We start from the raw sequence: 23,411 nt of genomic DNA, 5'->3' as shown, positions 1-23,411 counted from the left end.
ATTGTAACACTAGGTCTAAAAGTTAAGTGCTGAAAATTTAAGCCAAATCGGACAACGATTTCGGGACGCGCAGCGAGGTCAAAGGTCAGATATATGGGGCATTTCATGTCAAGTGAACCAACTTTTGAAATCGATGTCTTCCGATCGGGATGAAATTTGCACCAAGGTTAGCTCTATTGGATAGTAACTCAGACACAATTTTTCAACAACATCGGTCGAGAACTCTCTGAGTTATAGGGGGTAAAATTTTGACAATTTGGTCAAACAGGGGTTTTTTCTTATCCATGTAACTTATTACCTATTGTTCTTAGCAAAATGTGTCCCAAATAGTATAGATAGCTATTTCTTCGATCTTTCGAAAAAAAATATTTAAAAAAAAAAATAAAAAATTTTTAATATTTTTTTTCCGAAATCAAAAACTTTTTTGACTTTTTTTTAAAATGCGTCCTTCTTTTTTTTTTTTTTTTTTTTTTTTCTTAAAATAAATTTTAGATATTTTCCTTGAACACCTACTTGGTCGCTTAGTGGGATGCGAGTGGGATATCTATCAAAATAAATATTTTGTAACTCAAAACATAAAATTTTTTACTTTTTTTGCAAAATCAAAAACTTTGTTGACTTTTTTTTTTCAAAATTGACCCTTTTTTAATCTTTTTTTTTTAGGTCAAACAAAAGCTTAGATATTATCCTTGAAGACCCTTTTGGTCGCTTAGTGGGATGCGAGTGGGATATCTATCAAAATAAATATTTTTTAACTCAAGACTTACAATTTTTTTAGGTCAAACAAAAGCTTAGATATTATCCTTGAAGACCCTTTTGGTCGCTTAGTGGGATGCGAGTGGGATATCTATCAAAATAAATATTTTTTAACTCAAGACTTACAATTTTTGACTTTTTTTTTGCCCATTTCCAAATGGGCCCTTTTTTTAAAATTTTTTTTGTAGTCAATAGAAAGCTTAGGTCCATTCCTTTAAGATATTTTTAGTCCCTTAGTGGGATGCGAGTGGGATATCTATCAAAATAAATATTTTGTAACGCAAGACATACAATTTTTTAATTTTTTTTTGCAAAATCAAAATTTTTTTCCAATATGGGCCCTTTTTTAATTTTTTTTTTTGCTCAAAAGAAAGTCTAGGTCCATTCCTTTAAGATATTTTTAGTCCCTTAGTGGGATGCGAGTGGGATTTTTTGGCAAAATCAAAAACTTTTTTGACTTTTTTTTAAAATGGGCTATAAAGAAAGCTTAGGCCTATTCCTTTAAGATGGTTTTGATCGCTTAGTGGGATGCGAGTGGGATATATATCAAAATAAATGTTTTGTAACTCAAGACATACAATTTTTTTGTTAAAACATTTATTTTGATAGATATCCCTCTCGCATCCCACTAAGGGACTAAAAATATCTTAAAGGAATGGACCTAGGCTTTCTTTTGAGCAAAAAAAAAAATTAAAAAAGGGCCCATATTGGAAAAAAATTTTGATTTTGCAAAAAAAAATTAAAAAATTGTATGTCTTGCGTTACAAAATATTTATTTTGATAGATATCCCACTCGCATCCCACTAAGGGACTAAAAATATCTTAAAGGAATGGACCTAAGCTTTCTTTTGACTACAAAAAAAATTTTAAAAAAAGGGCCCATTTGGAAATGGGCAAAAAAAAAGTCAAAAATTGTAAGTCTTGAGTTAAAAAATATTTATTTTGATAGATATCCCACTCGCATCCCACTAAGCGACCAAAAGGGTCTTCAAGGATAATATCTAAGCTTTTGTTTGACCTAAAAAAAAAGATTAAAAAAGGGTCCATTTTGAAAAAAAAAAGTCAACAAAGTTTTTGATTTTGCAAAAAAAGTCAAAAATTTTATGTTTTGAGTTACAAAATATTTATTTTGATAGATATCCCACTCGCATCCCACTAAGCGACCAAGTAGGTGTTCAAGGAAAATATCTAAACTTTATTTTAAGAAAAAAAAAAAAAAAAAAAAAAAAGAAGGACGCATTTTAAAAAAAAGTCAAAAAAGTTTTTGATTTCGGAAAAAAAATATTAAAAATTTTTTTTTTTTTTTTTTAAATATTTTTTTTCGAAAGATCGAAGAAATAGCTATCTATACTATTTGGGACACATTTTGCTAAGAACAATAGGTAATAAGTTACATGGATAAGAAAAAACCCCTGTTTGACAAAATTGTCAAAATTTTACCCCCTATAACTCAGAGAGTTCTCGACCGATGTTGTTGAAAAATTGTGTCTGAGTTACTATCCAATAGAGCTAACCTTGGTGCAAATTTCATCCCGATCGGAAGACATCGATTTCAAAAGTTGGTTCACTTGACATGAAATGCCCCATATGCAAAATTTTACTATTTCTATGAAATAAATTTGTGAAACTCTTTAACATTCTTCAGTATTTTACAGCAATATGTAGATTTGTTTATATTAATAAAAATTACAGTAAAAAAATCTTTTAAATTAACCCTATATCTCCTTTGGGTCAAAATGATCCACAAACTGTATTACATATGTCTAAAATTCGGAAAAATGCACATTTTTCAGTTTTTATAAAAATTTTACTACTGAGTAATTAAATTTGCAATTGAATGCAAAAGAATCGAAATGTGTACGTAATTATCGTTCTAATGAGATAAAAAAACAAAAAAAACAAAATATCTCAGGCCACTAGAACAAGAAATGTAGGAACAAAATTAACATATTTTGAGAAATATTAAAATAAAAGCTTCTTTTTACTTAAAATATATCCATATTTACTTGTATATGAGTTTTTGTCTTCGTAGGATACCGTTAACCTATTCGCAGATATGACCAAAGAAAATTATTTTTTTTAACGGAGTTTCAAAATTCCAATTTAAAATTTTTAAAAATTTTGTTAAACACATTTCATAATATTCTGATCATCTTATTGGGATTTATTGAGAATAAAATATAGGGAATAAAATTGTGAACAATACCTTCTATAGTTTTTCCGTACCTGCGATTTAAATTTTGCGATTTTCGAGAAAAACTAAATTGTTGGCCATATATTGGCGAACGATCTAATTTCCTTACTGTTATGAATTTTAAGTAAAACCTATTCAGAATATTATAGTCCAGGCAATTTTAAATATAGTCTGAAAGTTTTACTAAAATCGGAAAACTTTAACCCGTAAATCGTGAAGGTTAAATGTAAAAAACAGGCTACACGACTACACGAACACAAATTCTGCTGGCTTCAGTTATAGTCGTGTGGCAGCTACTGAATTATTTTAAAGACGACAGCCACAAATTAAACAGCTGATTTAATAAAAAATAACCATACAAAATTCCAAAGTTATTAAAATTTAAACAATTATTTTGAGTAAAAATATATATATATGGTTATAATTAATTATGTACCTGTTATTAATTTATTTCAGAAACTTCTCTTAATTAAGTAAAAAAAAAATATATTTTTTTAAGCACTAATTTGATTTACATTTTTTATTATATTATCAACACTATTTCTTTTTTGTAGTTGATAAAAATAGAAATTATCCTAAGTCCCCTTTTACAATGCAGAAATTGAAAGGCATACATTTTTCTCATTCTCTTTTGAACTAACCTAAACCTGTGTAATATACTCTCTACCTCTTGAACCCCTTGCCCACAAACTTCGTCAATTTCTACATTGTAAAAGGGGACTAACCCAGATATGCCGACTGTACTAAATGTAGTTCTTGTTTACAAGAAACGTCACGATTATCAAAATACAATTTTTTGTTGTTCACATATACACCCTGCAGTTCATTGCACAAGTTTCGCTACGTCGAATTTGTTGGCCACTAAGAACTACTACTAGTGAATTTTCAACCCACTCGCAACGTTATTGACTGGTGAATTTAACACGGGGATGTCATTGCAAGTGGCCGATTGGCACACTCTGCATAACACTTCACTATTAAATTCAATAGTGAAAATACTCCAGCATTTGAGAAAAAAGAAAAAATAAATTTTTCTGAGAGCGGGGTTGAACATATAACCTCTCGTTTTCTAGTCAAATGCTCTAACCACTAAACCACAGAGCTCTTATTTGTACTGCTCTCTAATTGTTATTAAGAATAAAATGTGAGTCTATTCTCTATTTTTGCATTTTCTACATCATCACTGAGAAGTAATGCTCTAACCACTAAACCACAGAGCTCTTATTTGTACTGCTCTCTAATTGTTATTAAGAATAAAATGTGAGTCTATTCTCTATTTTTGCATTTTCTACATCATCACTGAGAATGAAAACACAAACGGCCACATTCAGCATTACATGTGGCCATCGAAGTGGTATATTCTAGAAGATTTTATTTTTCTTGAATTTATTTTCAAAAACTAAAGACAAATATCTATTGTTTATTACTGAATATGCTGGTGAAATGTAGTGCAAATGATAACCATTTAACTACCACTTTAGCAGCCACATCGAACTAGTTAGTTGTACAAGTAGTAATATAGCTAGTGCAAGGTTTCCAATTGGCACTTTTCAAACTGCTGGGCATATTCTTTGCCAATACCAGAGTTTGTTTTTGCTTCACTGTGTTTCAGTTTTACTTATTTGCTTAACTACAACTACGAGAAAATAAACAAGCAAAGTCAAACAGCAAAGTCAAAAAATAAAAAACTGCTTATTAGCTTATAGTGATACAGTGAGAAGTTATCTGCTTGTGCAGCCAGTCACAGTGATTAAATTATAGAATAGTGCAAACACACATTCAATTTCTGAACATTAATAAAAAACCTTAAGCAGTTATTTCCAAGTGAAAGAGCGCAGCAAAAAGCACAGCAAAAGCATAGGAAAAAACAAAAATGCTGAAATGCTCACAGCATTTGAGAATTTAATTGCTGTGACTGCCTGCGCAAGCAGATAACATCTCACTGTACCACAATAAGCTAACAAGCATTTTTTTATTTTTTTACTTTTGCTGTTATAGCTTGGGCGCAATTGCTGAAAAACTGTAAGCAAAGCATTTTTTAGGTGCTTTTGCTAATTTCAAGCAAGCAATACAAACACTGGCCAATACCTCATGGGAGATTGTGTGATCGCATTATTTTTTGCTACTATTTTTGAGTTATTGAATTTTTAATTTGTGATATTTTCATAATGCCTATATTCAGTCATTATGGACATATCTCGTTTGTACGGAAAGTAAAATTTTGTAAATTTACAAGTGAATAAATACTATATTTTTTTGGAATTTATATTTATGAAGAATAGCTTGATTGTTATATGCATGAATGTTTCATTATTGCGTTTTAGTTTTGTTGTTGATACCCCAATATCCTCTATATTGGACGACTTAAAAAACCACTTTTTTCAATAAATTTTTAAAAAACTCTAATTTCACTGTTTTTTATTTCTCATTTTCTTCCAAAATAATATAAAAGTAATTTTAAAATTATCAAGCTCAAGCAATCGGCATATCTGGGCTAATTCGGCTACATCGGCATGAGTAGTCGAGTGGCAGTGTAGATATGCTGTCGTCAAAATAATCGTATTCATATAAATATGTGTATTTTATTTTTGACAGATTGAAGTTGACTTGAATGTGTTTAATGCATGACATTTTTATTTGACTGGATAATTACACCAGATCCGCGGATTCCTATACAAAAATTTAAATCTCTTGTATATATATAGTGCATGCTGAAGAAATTTAGTTAAAATGCTTAAGAAATTTGTTCAGATAAATTGAACTTTTAAAATTTGAGTGTTAAATATTACTGAAACAGATGAACACGAAAATATTCTAACCGACAGTTAAAATTCATTTATCTCAACTCAACATATAATTTTGAAAAAAAAGTTCTATACTACATATTTAAGTATATTAAAAAAATAAAAGTATTGAAAACATTTAATTATATTATTTTAGCTTTTTTCTTCGTTTCTGTTCACCTTCACGACTGTTAATTGACCAAGTTCGTAAATAAATTATACGTAAACATACATGGATAAATTCTTACATTAATACATCATATATTAGAATACTTACATTTAGTAATTATTGTAAAATAAATATACATATATAAAGCTTTGTCCGTTTGTCTGTTTATTTTAACAATTTTTAAAATTGTTTAAATGTAATTCTCTTTTCAGTGTGGTGTAGATTTTGCATTTTTACAAGTAAAAAATGGTAACATAATAATACAATACAATTGGTTAGAAGTTTCCATTGTTATTTTAAGGATTATGACCTTTTTTAGTTGTTTGGTTGCATTAGCAGATTAGTTTGACAGATACATAGTTAATACGCTCGACTTAACCAAGAATTGTGTTTTGTTTGTGTTTATTACATGTGTTCGTAAACAACACAAAAATAGTCATCATTTAGCTAAAAACAACAATTATCGTAAAAAATTAATAGTGAATCGCACTTCATAGCGTTTCTTTAAAATATGAATGGCATTTAATTAAACAGTAATTATCTCTTACCCTGCAACAAAATACTAAAGTACCCAGCCAGCAATTGGAAGTTATATTTTCGATACATACACTAAATTGTTTCTACTTCGTAAGTCCCCTTTTACAATGCAGAAATTGAAAGGCAGACATATTTCTCATTCTCTTTTGAACTAACCTAAACCTGTGTAATTAACACTCTACCTCTTGAACCCCTCGCCCACAAACTTCGTCTGTCTGCCTTTTAATTTCTGCATTGTAAAAGGGGACTAACGAACATATAAAAGCATATAAAAGAAAGCCCGACCATATGATACCCTACACCGAGATAATGATTATAAACAGTTTTCTTTTAAAATTTATATGGATGCTATGACTAATTATGGACCAATTGCCGTAGAATTACGTGACATGTCTTCTGTATATAAAAAACTTATTTGTGTTGAATTTTATTTGAATACCAACATTTTTAAGAAATGTTAAAGTGATTTTCGGAAGTGGGCCTTATGGGAGCTATGACTAATTATGTACCGATCGTCACAAAATTTGGTAATGCGAATTCGGCTTATATAAAACTTATTTGGATATCTATTTATGTAATTAAGGTATTTTATGACAGCTTAACTATTTTCAGATAGGAGACATTTTAGTGTATGTATCGAAAATATAACTTCCAATTCCAGGCAGGGAAGTGTCATAAAATAAATTATCTTGCCAGTGAAGCTGGAAGCGGGATTGTCAGATTTTGTTCACCTTCATCGCCAAAGTGTTCAAAATCGCCAAAAATCGGCAATTTTTAATTTGTTCAGACTTTTGACCTTACAATTTACCTTTTTTCCATATTTTAGAAAATGACTTAAATTATTTATTGATTAATTTAAGTCATATTACTGATATTTCAATAATAAATTCATCTGGTGTGTAATTGTATTGAAAATGTAACCGTAAAATTTGAATTAGAGCTAAATGTATTAGTAGAAATGTGTGTGAACGTTGAAATGAACAAAGCTTATATTATTAATAGTAAGTAAAAAGAAAGAAATATGCAGAAACAATAGTTCTTGCAAGATTCGAATCATTTATTAAAATACTGTAACATCTTACGTATCTAAAAACGGAATTACTCCCATTTTCAACAGGCCGAGATAAGTCCCAAATGATAAAACATCCAAATAAAAATTAACTATCACTGAATTATCATCCATATTATTAGGAATTGTATATTTTAGACATATGTTTTACTAAAATATTTCTTACCGTAAATCTGTAAAATGTAAAAAAAAAAAATAAAAGAAAATAATTAATTTTTAAATTTATCAAAGGCTAATACATAGTTGAATTTTGTATGAAATCTTATGTTATAATCTATTAAAAACTCCAATTTCAAAATTTTCTTAAACCAATTTTAAAAATTTAAGAAATGCTAAAAATATTTAGGTTAAGAAAACTAAAATATTTGGCAATAATCTGGTCGGTAAGCCATATTTTATACTGCTGTAGAATATTAGTACTCAATTTATAGAAAAACTCGTACAATATATTGATTTGAACAAATTGCATTATTTAGTTTTATTCCAGATAGAAATTGGAATAATATGAATTTCGCCTGCTCATTAAGCATTATTTTTTTTGCGGAATAAAACCATCACTCAAATAAAGGCTAAGATAAATACTATGGGAATTCTGCGAGATTGAAAGTGCGAGAGATTGTGGAGTATGAGTAATCTTAACAAAAGGGTACAAATGGCAAAAATTATCTTCCACCCTATTCTCTGGATTTAGCCTCGAATGGTTATATCGTGTTTCCAAACCTGACGAAATGTCTCGTCGGAAAGGAATGTGACTCCCAACGCAGGGAAATAAATAGGACTAAATGAAATAAAATACCTGATGTAACGAGTCTGTGAATCATTCCGTAAAACGAAGAAATAAACGTAAAAATTGTGTTTTGAAAACTGTTCTAAAAATCCTCAAAATTCAGTTTAAATACCCATTAAATCCCCGTAACTCTAAAGTTAAATTTTCATCCAAAATTTCGAAAAATAATCTCCAATTTGGCAAAAGTTCCCTAAGATGACAACACTGATGTGCACAAACGCAATATACCCGTCCCATGTGGTGGTTTAGGGTATAAATACTGTTTACATAAATTTACCTTATTGTTACGTTCACAAATCTCTTTGAAAACGATTTAAGGTAGGGTCACACATGTCAAATATTTGACGAAAAAGACGTAACCACTAAATAAAATATATTTTAATTAATTTATTAATTTAAAAAACATATTTTACTTTTATTTGTTGCTGTTTGATCTTAAAAATCACTGGTTACGCTTTTTTGAGTAAATATTTGCCATGTGTGACCCTACCTTTACATGTACACATGGCAATTGTCGGTTTAGTGTATTTCACTTATCTAATGAAAATTCGAAGCTATTATAAAATTGTATTAAAACTAAATTAATGTCCAATTTAAGTTTTTGTACTCTTTTTGGGTGGGTGTTATTTCTTTTGAGACTTTTGTATTCATAGTGCCGTATTGAGTGTTAGTGTTACAAAATTGGAGTATTCCTTTTCTATTAACGCAGTAAAACTCGGTTATAACGACTCTTTGTGATTATTGAAATTAGTCAGTTATAAACAATGTTCATGCGTAATAAGCTATTTAATATAGATCATATTCTGTATTTCAGTTTCTTTACAATTATTCACATTTGACTTTCGTTTACATTTACATATTTCTAAAAGTATTTAAATTTATTTAGCTCATATTTTTGGACGTTCATTATAAAAAGGGAAAATTGTATTCGAGGGACCATAAAAAGTAGTTCGTTTTAACCGAGTTTTGTTGTAATATTAATCTTCGTTTGATAATTCATTGTAAGTATTGTTTCGACTTAGTAAACGTATTTTGATCTTATGGGAGGCTGCTATTGCGGAGGCCGACATCGACCTGCAGAAGTTCCTGAAAAATCAATGTCTTTTTGCTCTATAATTGGAATACGATCATCATAGAGTGTTGGTGCTTGAAGAATTATGCCAGCTGTTCCAGCTAATACGGCCAAGGTAAAAATCCATAAAAATAGTCTATCCAAAACCATGGCCACGTATTTCCAATCTTCTTTGACCTGGAAATAAAGAAAACAATTATAATGATTAAATTATTATTTATTTATAAGAGCATATCAATTTGCGATTCGGAATTTTTTAATATATGTACATACTACTGGTAATGAACTCTTGTTAACTCCAGCAATAGTTGTACCTCGCACAAAAGAAGTTTCAGGGAATATTTTCTAAAAGTCCAAAACTAATAGATTTTAAAATTGACAAAATGTTGAATTATCGTATTTTTTGCCGTCAAAAAGTCACCATTCTAGACTTGGAATAGAAAGTGCTTTTGTACAAAACAAGTATAAAACCGATATGGCTATACGGCATTCAGCTATGGGGAACAGCCTTCTCAGGATAATAACAGGTGACCCATGGTACATTCGCAATATAATATCCATAGAGATCTCAATGCAGTGTTGCCATTTTAGAAATGAAGAAATGCGCCAAGTGTTTAGTAAAAACGGGTAAAAAAATTACGAAAAAAGAGTCACTCAAAACAAGGATAAAAAGCAAAAAACTTTAAATATAAAAAGCAGGTTTAAATTTTGAATTAAATTATTTATTTTATTATTTACTTAGGAGTAAACAAAACCTTAAAATAAAATAACAATTCAATAAAAAACAAATTAAGGATAACTTTTTATAGAAAAACAATTTCATTTTCATACATCTTTTTAATAATCATCATCACCGGGCCACAAAACGATTTTAATGAAATACTCGTTTAAGTCATTTAAGTATTCGATCGTGTTCGACTGCGATAATTAGCCCCCAGGTCTTTTATAAGTTTGATTTGTTACAAAATCACATGGTTTTAACAAAAAGCATCAAAAGCGCCACAAAATATGGAAAAAGCGTCAAAAAATACCCTTTTTTAAAAAAGGGTATTTGGAAAAAATAAAAGGGTAACGCCAAAAAAGCGTCATAAAATACCTGAAAAGCGTCAAAATGGCAACACTGTCTCAATGTCCCCATAATACGCAAGGAGATCAAACTCTCAAGTTTTAACTATCTTTCAAAACTATTGGATCATCCAAATCCCCTTGCCAGGGAATTGCTGTCATTTGAGGGTCATAGACGATTGAGGCTATTGGAAACACTGGATCTGGCCAGATAATCATTTTAACGAGCACTCATGTTGGACATTGCAGCGACAATAGCAACTTTAGTTTTAGTTTAGGTCAAGATTTTAATACATATTGTAAATTTCTTAAAAGAAAATTCAATAAAGAAAAATATCACCAAAAAGGCTTTTTCTAATTTAAACTATAGCGGTATTCACAATGTAGAGTACTTGGCCTAGTAAAAAAGCAGAAGATCTATTTATTGACAAACATTTCAATTTCTATTGTATTTTGTTTTTATTGTGAATACCGCTTATGTATATTATATCGAAGTTTTCAATTTAGGCCAAAGTTGGGATTCCCAAACGGCAAACATTTTTAGGTGGTATGATTTTTTTCAAATCAACTATGTTAGCATTTTACCATCTCGTGTCCAAATATGCACTTTATAGGCCAAATTAACTGTTGGTACTTTTTGTTTGATTTTTGGGAATTGTGGCTTTTAATTCAAATCGTACAGCGGTTTTTACAACTTTAATTTTTTTATCATTTTTTTACAATATTCATAAAAAATAAATTTTAAGGTTTAAAATACAATTTAGTTACAACACATTTAAGCCTAAAATAGCTTTGTTAAAAATTTGTATTCTTAATCAGCATTTTAAGTAATCAGTGTTTTAAGTTTTTTTTTTTAATTCTGTGATGGTAACACTATAACTTTTATGAGGCGCTTCAATCGTAGGGCAGCAAAATAATAAATATTGTTACGAAATTGTACTTGAATTCAAATATAACGATTTTAACGGCTGATTTAAAGTTGTATAATGCTATTTGAAAGCAGTGTCTCTCAAACTGTAACATATCTGTGGGCATTATTAACATTAAATAAAAGCTTTGAGTTGATCATTGATTGCAAATGGCAACGCTGAATGTTTGCTAGCTATGACAGTTAAAGAACATTGTGGAAAAATCACCAGAGATGGCGTATGCTATAGGCTTCAAAAATACGAGCTTTGACTTTTAAAGAATAATCTAGAGTGCAGATGGCAGTGTTATAAATAGTGGCAGAGGTTGCAGTCGTTAGTCAGTTTATCAGAGACTCTATTCGAATAAACACCAACTGAGTGCCTTAAAGTGTGCTGTATTTTTCAAGTGAATTCATGTATATTATAAAGTGTGTCTGTATTTCTGCGAATTTATAAACGTGTATAAAAAACACTGAGTGACTATTTAATTCTGTTGTTGCACATTTTAAATAAATAAAGAGTTGTTACAATTTTCAAATTACTAAACGGCTTTTATTTGCAATCAAAAGTATCCGGTTTATTTAAAGGAAATAAAGCAACGTTTTGAAAATGTTAAAACGTTACAATATTAAATAATAAAGTACTCGTACTATTTTTTTCCAGTAAATAAAATCTGAAATTACAGATTAAACTTGTTGTTAAACTTGCACACTCAGCGAAAAAAATCCGTTCCTATTTATATTAAGCTAAAGTGTATTAATATAAAAACACATTTTTATTTATTTTTTTAATTATTATTAAAAATATTCGAATGACGAATATTCTGTGATAAAATAAACATCACTGTTTTATGATTTGTTTTATTAATTTATTTTTATTGTCATTTTGTTAAATTGTAACAAAATCTAATGATTTTCTATGAGAAAACTCTTAATTTTAATGCCGGAGTGAGTACATTAGATTGTGTGTACCTTTTTCCACGATGTTTACACATTTAGTTACTACATGCAGTTACAGGTTAACAGTAAATTACAAAAATGTCTATAAAACTAACTTGTGAACCTCATGTAGCTCACTGCCGGAGGAATATCTAACAAAATCATATATTATTATAGTGGAACTTATTCCCCAGCGGTGTTGGAATTATGTTTAGCAATTGCAATTTATCTTAAAAATTCGTTTTTTTAAGATAAAATGTAAAAATAATATTTTAAAATAGGTTTAAAATAGGCACGAACCAATTTTAAAATTCGTTTATTTAAAATAAAATACATATGTATATACATAAAAATACATAAAATACATATGTATGCATGTATTTTAAGCTAAAATACGTTTATGAATAAAATTTTTATGAATACGGCCGTATATATTTGTGAATCCTCAAATTTCGAAATTCCAAAATTATTATTTTTAGTTTAGAAAATGATTATTTCGATCCCATATGTAAATAAAATTTTATAGTTGTATATTATTGCAAAAATAGAAGAAACATTACAGAAATTTTGAATTTAAGACCCCTTTCACACTAGGCAATTTAGTTGCGCAAGTCTCTTGCCCAACAACAAAACAGCATGCTATATTTTCTTCTCCTTAACCCGACATTATGTCTGGCATCTACAAACACAAGAGACTTGCGCAACTAAATTGCCTAGTGTGAAAGGGGTCTAAGTGATTTTAGTGGAAACCCCAAATTAAAATATTAACCCTTGTAGAAGAAATATTCACATTTTAATGATTTCCCTATATGTAGTTTTAATAGGTTTCAGCAGGTTTGGGAATCCCAGCCTTGTTATTTAATGACAACACTGTGCACGAAATTGATACTTTTTTCTGTCAAAAACGGTAAATTCCACAACAAAATCATTTTTAGGTAAGGCTTAACACAAGGCCAATTTATACATGGTGGAGTCAGTCAAACAGCTGATAATTTTCGCTTTTTGGTTCTAACAACTGTCAAAGCTTGTTTTTATATTTAAATATCTACATATTCTAAGCTTATTAACAAAATATTTATTGTTTACATAAATAAGTAAAGCCCTCACTATTCAATTATCTACACTATATTAAGTTTAAATACTTATTTGTTTAATTTTTCATTTTGGTTTTTGACATTTGTTAAGACCAATCGTTGTTTTTGTAGAACTGACACCACCTTGGCTTAACATGTTTTTAATCTCCGCAGTCGTAATTTTTTAGAAAATTTTCGAAATTTTTGTTTTTTAAAACGTATAGAAAACGAAGTTCCAAATAAACCAAGCACTAAATGATTAAAATCAGTCTACAACTTTTAATTTTATTCACAAAACCAGACTGATACAGGATGAAATTAAAAGTGGTCATCTAGGCGTTATATTTTCAGAATTAGGTTAGAAGTTACATTTTTATTAGTTTTGGTCATATTCCATATATTAGTTTCAAAATAGCTTCTAATATCTAAGTCTTATTTCATTTGAATTGGAGAAATATAATATATTATGATTTGTTATTTTTTCTTTCGAATAGAATTCATACTAGGAAGCTATTTCAAACCACAATCATTAATTTAAGAACAAGTTCTAGAATCATTCCAAAAATAGTAACAATTTCAGCATAATAATTGACAGCAACGCTAACTACAACGTGCCGAAAGAGCGATTAAATATTGAAAAATTGTTTATACTGCAACAACTTGTATCGGAAACGTTATTAAAATCTGTTACAAAAATAAAAAAAAATTATATTCAAATGATTAAAGAAGCCGTTGATGATCAAAGTTCTGAGTTATGTAGGCCTTCAACAAGTAGGATTAATTTTTCTGGATTTGACCAACTTGTGTTAATTAATAATAATATTAATGTTTAATAAAATATACCTTTGTTGAATCTTCTTGCATTTTTGTATGCTCTGCTATAAATTGTACACAAAAACAACTGCGATGAACTCTTGGTGGACATTTTGAGTGTGAAAATGCTGGATTAGTTAAAATAGGACTCTTAATACCAGATGGTCCTACTTCTAAATCAGGAACTGCAGTCATATCATCAGATTCAGATTGTGTTAGAGGTGGAATAGGGCCGTGTATTTGACAGCTGCCGCCGAATGGACCACTTCCGGTGAGACTAAACATTAAAATATAAATATATAGTTATATGTATATTAATATATACTTATCAAAAAACAAATAATATTTATTGTATATACATATAATATGTATACGTATGCATAGATAGAGGAATATTATAAAAGAAAATTCATCAAAAGTTCTGTAAAATTAATTATGTATATACCTATTATATTAGCTTCTAAAAGCTATTAAACATTTATCAGAATAATTGCTTTTCGCAATTTATGTTAACCCTTTGTCGACCGACGGTACTTATAAGTACCATAACAAAAATAAGCTTACAAAATGACAACAAATCATATTTTGACCCTTTTGCCCAAAAAGTACTCTGAAGTACACTATCATCTTTGGAATAATACCTATATTTTTTTTTGCCTATTGACAAACTCGCTTCCCAGAATAACGGTGAATTATTTCATGTTCTCATTGTGGTGTTTATGTTGTAATGATAAAAAATACTGTTTCGTAAAATACCATAAAATAGACTTGTAATAGAAAATGTTGTAAAAGTTACAAAACTAATCAATAAATTAATAACATTTAAACAAAATTCCATGAGTTTTTTTTATCTTTTGGCTGATGCTGACTAGAGTATCCAAAACCGGTCAACCGGTTTTTTCATTTTTGTATCGGTTTCGGTTGTTTTAACTTTACGGTTTTTTGACAAACCGGTTTTTATAAGACGGTTAACCGGTTTTAATGAAATAAATTTTCTAAAGCTCAATCAAACATATTTATAAAAACTTTGATACAATTTTTAAAAATATTGATTTATTTTATAGAAAATTATAGCATTTGACAGATATAAAATAATTGCATAAAGATAGAGCTTTAAAAATTGAAAAATGCTAAATAAAAATGTAATATAAACGGTTAACCGGTTTTTTTGAAGACAAAAACCGAAACCGTTTAACCGGTTTTTTAAAAGACAATAATCAAAACCGGTTTTTTCAAAAACACACTTTTTCGGTTAAACCGGAAACCGGTTTTTCATATTTGCAGGTTTTTTGGACACTCTAATGCTGACCCAACGGTACCAGGTCCCTTTCGGATCCTTGCAGGTCCTTCACAAATTTCAATATTTCATAAAAAAATAAAACTTTTTCAACGATTTAAAGTCTTGGTCCACAAGGGGTTAATAGACAAATGAAACAAGGGTTCAACCCTTATTTGTGTTAGCTTCGTCATGTTATAATAATATTTTTACTTGTCGACATATACTTATTAGCAAGGAATTGTTTTTACCATGCTCTATGTATGAGACTACATTATGAATATAATTTAATGAAACTTTGAACACTTAATTCTTAGACAATGGATTAACCCTGTAGAACGAATAACGTTTTCAGTTTTTAATTTTTTTATGAGAATTAACAAACTTTATACGCTTATATGTATATACCAAATTATTTTTAAAAATCTTACAATTTAAATAACCAGTATTTTTTCTATATGAAATATATATTTTGTTCAATAATTATAATTAATTTGAATAATTATTCAAAGTGATATCGATTTCTTAATATATTTAAATGTATAACTATTTATATGTGTATATCTCTTTGAAATTTGTGTTCTATGTTCTTCTATATCTGCAGGAAACAATATGCTACATCTTATTTCGAAATTTCAAGTGGGCTTGGCTACCTCCCATTCGAAGTAATTACTATTTACTTTGTACAAATGACTCTGCTACTTTAAAACTTCTTTTTTTTAAGTTACCAATAGAAAACAAATTACTCTGCTACATTTAAATTTTTCTTTTATTTCTAATACTACAACTACTAAAATATGAAAGTGGCAGTAGTAGTAGCAATTGATTGACTCCGAGTTTTTATAAATTTGTTTACTATGTACTTGTGTTGCTACTAGGAATGCCAAACGGGACTGGGTTTTACAAATCCCGGGATTCGGTATTTTAGAAATGTAAACCCGGGATTTTTCGGGATTTTAATTAAATGTCAAAAAACATCAAGTTCAACAATAAAAACTATTTATTTCGTTAATAAACTAAGTAGAAATATAACAAAGCAAAAACTAATGCATTGAATTAAAATATATATAAAGTATTGCGGAAACCGGGCTACATTTATCCCTAGTCCCCATACATGGCCCCCTTCAGAAAATGACTTTAACATTCATAATTGTTTTATAATAAATATAGTGATAAAATTGAATAAACAAGTTGTATATGAAAATTAATCTTTCTACCAACTCTTGTGAGGACCAGTCCATAATAATATAACCTCTATATCAGAAAATATTTTATTGTCAATAAATAATTTGTATATAATGAAATTAACATAAATTTCATTCATTCATTCATAAATACTGATTCAAGTCCCCATAGAAGACCAAAACTACATATTGATGGTGGGTATAAAAGATTCGCCATAGCCGAATATAACACTCTTACTTGTTTTATATTAGTATTATAAGTATGCTGAAATTTAGCTTTCTAGGTTTCATCCTAAAATATTAAGAAATTTCGTAATTTTCGGGATTTGTTAATCCGAAAAATATCGGGATTGTTTTTCACAAATCCCGGAATTCGGGAAATCCCGAAAAATCCCGGGATTTTCGGGATTTCGGGATTGGCATCCCTAGTTGCTACTGCTACTTATAGTCTATTTTTTAAACATTTGTAAATAGTAATTATGGAATATCTGGGGAACTATCATCGTAAAAACCCCCAGACTTCGCGGGATTTACTTCGCTACCATAGCACAGTGTAAGATTTAGCCATACTAGGGAGACAAAATCAAGTATCTTGGAAAAAAATTAAGCTATGAATTTTGGTACAAGGTGTTTTGGATAATCAAAAAGTGAAAAAGCGCCAAAGTTTGTGCTTAACCAGGCACCATAGCGACTTACAAAATCCTATTTTGTTCGGTTTACTGCTTGCGACCTTAGCTTAACCCTAGAAAGATAATCTGCGTAAAATGAATTACATCTCAGTCGTTGATCAGATCTTTAATCAGACACAAACGTCTCTGCGGTAGGTGTCTCTAAATTTGAAATATGTGAGTCAAAATTACGCATGTTTATCTTTAGAGCAGCGAAATGCAAACTCACACCACTACAGTTTTTAGATATTGTAGTTGTATGAGTTGAGAATTATTCTCTGGCAAAAACAAAAACAACTAGCTGAAATAATGAAATAAACAAGCATAAAAGCGTAACACAACCTGCTTTTATCAATGCTCATGCGAGACTGACTGTTTTTATACAATGTGTGTGCTTGAGTACATGTGAAAATAAAAACAAGAGAGCTCATTTGAGAGCTCATTGCATTTCGCTGCTTTAGAGCAGTGTTGCCACCAAGAAAATTATAAACTACACATGCCTCATGCCTAATTACACATATGAGAACAAATTACACATGTAAATAAATTTTTCGTGATTTCAAGGATAAATTGTCTAAAATTGTCATGAATATAAAAGGTTTGTCACAGTGGACTCTGGGATGTTTGGACCAAATACGATCACTTTATTGTCAATGGACAATTTTCACTTGCGGTAATTTTAATTTAACCAGGAATTGGATATATGTATGAGGGGTATTAAAGCAAGGTTAGCAATCTCTTTTTTTAGTGAACTTTTCTAATTTAATGAATTCTTGAGATCAGTCAAATATGTCAATCCCACATACGCTTTTAACAAATATTATTCAATGTCCATTAGGTGATTGTTCCATTGGAAATTGGTACACTTCTATTAAAAATTTAACAATATTTAAAAAATAGCACACTGTTTGCTTTCGAATTTTAATTTATTCCTAATTAATATTAAGTACTTTGAAATCAGTTTTGTTTTCAGTTTCAAAGATAAATATTTTTTACTATTTGTTTAAAAATTATAGCACTGATCATTTTCCTTTCCAGTAAAATCTTGTAACGTTTATATTTTTAAAATTTGTAGTTATAAATTTGAAATAAAGCTTCCAAAATAGTAAGTTAATTTTATTGTTTATTATTTAAAACACAAACCAGAAACCAGACAGACAATAGCATAAATATAAAACTGTTCTTACGGGTATAAAAAATAACTAGTAACAATTTGTAAATAAATGTTTCTCACACAAATTCCTACTTTCTTAGTTTTTTCTCTTAAGATTGGCTAACGTTACCCCGAAATAACTGCAATTACCGTTACCGATATAATTGTTTATACCGTTATCTGTAAATACCGTTACCCTTATTCTATAAACAATTTAAAATTATAAAAATTCAAATTTTCGATTTTGGGTTATCTTGAAAATTAACGTTTTTCCAATAACAATTTGTAATAACTTGTAAAAATGTATAGTTATTGAATAGTATTTGTTGTTTTATATTTTTTTCATGTTGAATGTGATAAACTAAAATTCATACATGGGCAAACTGCATTACTTTTTTACTGCAGTAAGCGTTTCATTAATCAGTAAATGCTTACTGGTAATGAAATATAATTTTCATTACCAGTAAATTTTTACTGATTACTGAAATATAAAATCAGTAATCAGTAAATTTGACTGATTACTGAAAAAAAATCAGTATTCAGTAAATTTTACTGATTACTGAAAAAAAAAATCAGTAAATTATTTTCAGTAATCAGTAAAATTTACTGAATACTGAATTTTTTCCAGTAGTCCGTAAAATTTACCGAATACTGATTTTTTTTCCAGTAATCAGTAAAAATAAATATATACTGAAAATGTACTGGTACTGCAAAGTGCCCATCTATGCTAAAATTTAGTTTCTATTACCAATATTACGCAAACAAAACTATCATAAACGGCGAAATGTCCACTTGGAAAACCAAACATAGCAATCTCCAAATTACTTATCGTATTTTTCTGCAAACCTTAATGTTAATTTAGTTCAAACTTGATTCATATCTTCATCTTATATATAAATAGGCCACACGTTTTTTTGTCGTACACTTTTAAGTATGTTATTGTCCACCAATATTTATAAAACATATATGGTTTTCGAATTTCGTCCACCGGGCGATCCTAGTACATATGTATAATTCTATTATACTGAGTAACAAACGAGTACAATATAATAAAAATGAATACATTTAGAGATACTGGATTTGTTTTATCAACTAAAATAGAGGATATAGCTACTTTCCTTCATATAAATGTACATATTTATTTCAGTCGGTTTTGCAATCTGAACAATCTACAATTAATTAATTCAATTAAAATTCAAAATATAGATATAAGACATACATTGACAATTGGATATAATTGGAATTTAAAATTACACATGAATTACACATTCACTCAATTACACATGGGCTACACATCCAAGTTAAAATTACACACAATATGTGTAATTACACATGAAGTGGCAACACTGCTTTAGAGTGACTTTCAAGATTTTTATTTTCATGAACATACGTGATGTTTGTTTTTTTATAAACTCTTATTGTGCATAAATTGTTAAATTTCATAGTGTAGCTATCCTAGCCGCCCATTTAAAGGCTGATGACGAGAAGATTACTTGTGAAGAAACGGATAGCGATATAGAAAACCATGAGAGCGAAGACGATGTGCAGCGCGATATTGAAGAGGCTTTCTAAGATGTAGAGACCGAAGAACAGACGACGCCTATCGCAGGCGAGTACATATACGAAGTTAATGTAGAGCAACCAGCATCTCGGCGAATAATAACCTTTTCACAGAGAAATATAAGAGGAAATAACACACATTGTTGATCGATATCGAAATCAAGTAGACGTGGCCGAGTCCCAGCATTGAATATTTTTAGATCTCAAAGGGGTCCTACACGGATGTGTCGCAATCTTCATGATCCCCTTTCATGCTTCAACAAGTTTTTAAGGAAATTAAGGAAGTCGTAAAATGGACTAATGCCGAAATATCTTTGCAAATAAGTAAATCTATGACCAGCACTACATTTCGGGATATGTGCGAAGTTGAAATTCGCGCTTTGTTTGGGATTCTGGCAATGACAGCAGTGAAAAAGGACAACCACATGACTACAGATGAGCTATTCGATCGATCTTTGTCATAGTTGTATCTGACTAATTTTTAAAAGCCTTCATATATGTATGTATTTTATAATAATTACTTTATTTAGGATATTCTTTAAAATGACTGATTATAAGCCCAAAAATGGGTAATAAGTATTCAAAGGAATATTATATTTAAAGTTTTGTCAATTACTGAAGTTTTGTTTTTCTGATAATAAATATGTATATACAAACATATTTAGAACTCGTGTATTTTTACTTCAGCTATTGTTCAAATTATTGAACATGGTATATAAAACTATTTTATATTTGTTTATGTATAATATTAATAATATGTCCTGAGTGTTAAAAGTATCACTTGTGTGTAGATGATAAATAAGACCCTTTTCATTTCACACATTTGGTTTAATTAAATATTCTTATCAATCGTGTGTGTATGTTTACCACACACATTGATAAGGATAATAGATAAGTCGCATGCGTATTATCACGTACGCATGTATTCTAGGTTAGTTGTTAGATTTTAATGTTTAGCTCTTAAGAATTTAAATTTAATAAATAAATCAATGATTTATAAACATTCAACCAGTAAAGACTTGTTTTCTTATTCAAGTTTTTACAGATTAGATTAGATTCTTTATTAATTTTTTCTTTAGTTTTACATTTTTATACAATAGTGCTTATATGTAATACACAAAATAATAAAGATATTACGGCATGGTTTATAATCGTCTGCCGGAAGTTTCCTATTAGAATAATAAATTAGATTTTTCTTGAAAAAGTATAAATTTATGAAAAGAGTTCTTAAAAACAAAACAATTTAAAAATTATATTCATTTATTAGTATTTTTCTGTAATTTAAGGCCTTTACTATATAATTATATAATGGGTACCAATTTTCATTTTACCCACCATTCAAAATTTCAAACATTTCACAATCTGCCAATCTTGAACAAGAAAATGACATATATCTAATTTCCCTTAACACGGGACATCTACCTAAGAAATGGAGTAGTGTTTCTTCTTCATTTAGATTGCAGAGCGAACATATTCTGCTTTGTACTGACATGTATGGATTAGCATTTAGGCAAAGGATGTCGCCACGAGTTCTCATTATAATTGATATCACATTACTGTTAAAGTTCTCATTACAGTACGAGTTTCCTTTAAAATGATCTAAATATACATATGTTCTTCTCAGACTTTGTAGAGCAGAAATATGATAATCATATGTAATTTGTGTTTTCATTTTTTGTATCAGTTGAATACATGTATTATTCCAGACAAGTTTACAATTATCAATATTTCTAAAATTTAGCTCGTAACTAGAGGCCCGTCACAAAGTATACAGAGGCGTCAAATTTGACAGTTCAAAAACACTAAAATCAGCTTTTTTTGAAATTGTTTCGATAGAAAGAGAAAACAAATTTGTGGTTTAATACAGACAGTGCGTTAAAACAAACAACTATATAAATAAGCACAAAACCAAACCAGTTGAAATTGTTTCGAGCGAAAGAGACAAATATATTTTTTTTGCCGTGTCGCCTCTGCATACTTTGTGGGCCCGTTCAGATAAGTCCTTATGCCAATAAATACTTCTGTTAATAATAATCTTGGAAAGTATATGTGGTAGTCTGTGTCTTTCCATATCGAATATTGTTTTAGAAATATATTTTAAATGTAGGCTATATGTATAAATATGCGCTTCTTCTTGTCCAGTTTTCAATGCTATCACGTAATTTGGTGTATTTTCAGGTAGCTTCAATATCCTTTTCGTAAAGAATCTCTGAATTTTGTTCACATTTTCAAAACCTGTATAACCTCAAATTTGAGATCCATAGGATTCGATTGCCCTCACAACTGATAGAAATAAATTCCATTTTGCTTAGATCATTTAAATACATCGCGAATAATAATGGAGATAGTAAACATCCTTGTTTAACACCTGAGTTTGTAACAAAGTACTCTGAAAGCTCTGTCCCAGTCCACACTGCAGATTTGGTACATTTATATACGTTTTCAATAAAATTTACTATTTTTGTAGCAATTCCTAATTGATGGAGCTTATATATTAAGGATTTTCTTGGGACACAATCGAAAGCAGCTCTAAAATCGACAAAGAAAGCGTAAACCTTCTTCTTCTCATGGAATTTGATATTTACTATAGTAGTTAGGTTATAAATATTATCAATTGTTGAATATCCTTTGCGAAACCCAGCTTGAAACTCATTAAGTATTTGGTATTTATTTATCCACTCCGTCAGACGTTCGTGTATTGCTCCCATCATAATTTTGGCTATACAATTCATGAATGAAATACCTCTATAGTTATTAGGTAGACCGATATCCCCTTTTTTGTATAAAGGTAAAATAATACTTTTTCAAATTTTTCTATTGAGCCATTTCCATTTAATAATTTTGTATAAACATCAGCCAATGATCTTAAAAAGTCATCTCCTGCGTTTATAAAAAAATCATATGGTATTCTATCTTCTCCTGGAGCCTTATTTTTCTTAACTTTACCAAGCATTAGTTTAATCTCTTGTATATTAAAATGTTTTTCAAGATCATCATCAATAATTCGATTTATTGCATACTCATGTACCATAGAATCAAGTGTAGGATTTAATAGTGCTTCGAAATATTCTTTAAAACAATAAGCATTTATATTACTTTCAATACAATTATTATTTTGCTTTAATTCTTTTGCTAACTGCCACCATTGTATGCTGTCAGTAATATAGTTTAGTTTCCGTTCTAGTAAATCATAGTAATTTTGCTTCTTATTTCTACACAACTCTTTGAATAGTTCTTTCTTCTCTAAGTATCCTTGTTTATCCTCATTTTTTTGAGTTTTTCGGAACTTATTTAAAGCATTAAAAGCTTTTTCTCTAGAAACTTTGCACTGCACATCGAACCACTTACGCTTAAAATCAATTTTATTTCCTCTTGTTGTAGGTGATATATAGGAATCAACTATTAC

The 23,411-nt window shown here is 29.2% G+C and overlaps 1 protein-coding gene across 1 annotated transcript in view; it reads right to left on the bottom strand.

The window, feature by feature from the left end:
* Window positions 1-9,253: 9,253 nt before the first annotated feature.
* Window positions 9,254-23,411, bottom strand: part of nAChRalpha4 (nicotinic acetylcholine receptor alpha4) — a 353,850-nt gene continuing 339,692 nt past the window's right edge. Inside the window, exons 9-10 of the mRNA XM_065514945.1 lie at window positions 14,195-14,441; window positions 9,254-9,544 (exon numbers count right to left, since the gene is read on the bottom strand). Coding sequence (XP_065371017.1) covers window positions 9,347-9,544; window positions 14,195-14,441 — 445 coding nt within the window. The 3' untranslated portion in view covers window positions 9,254-9,346. The remainder of the gene's footprint in view (window positions 9,545-14,194; window positions 14,442-23,411) is intronic.

This window comes from Calliphora vicina, chromosome 1, assembly GCF_958450345.1.
Source record: "Calliphora vicina chromosome 1, idCalVici1.1, whole genome shotgun sequence".
NCBI lineage: Eukaryota > Metazoa > Arthropoda > Insecta > Diptera > Calliphoridae > Calliphora > Calliphora vicina.
Note: the sequence above shows the minus strand (reverse complement) of the source record. Positions and strands in the feature narration are given on the sequence as shown.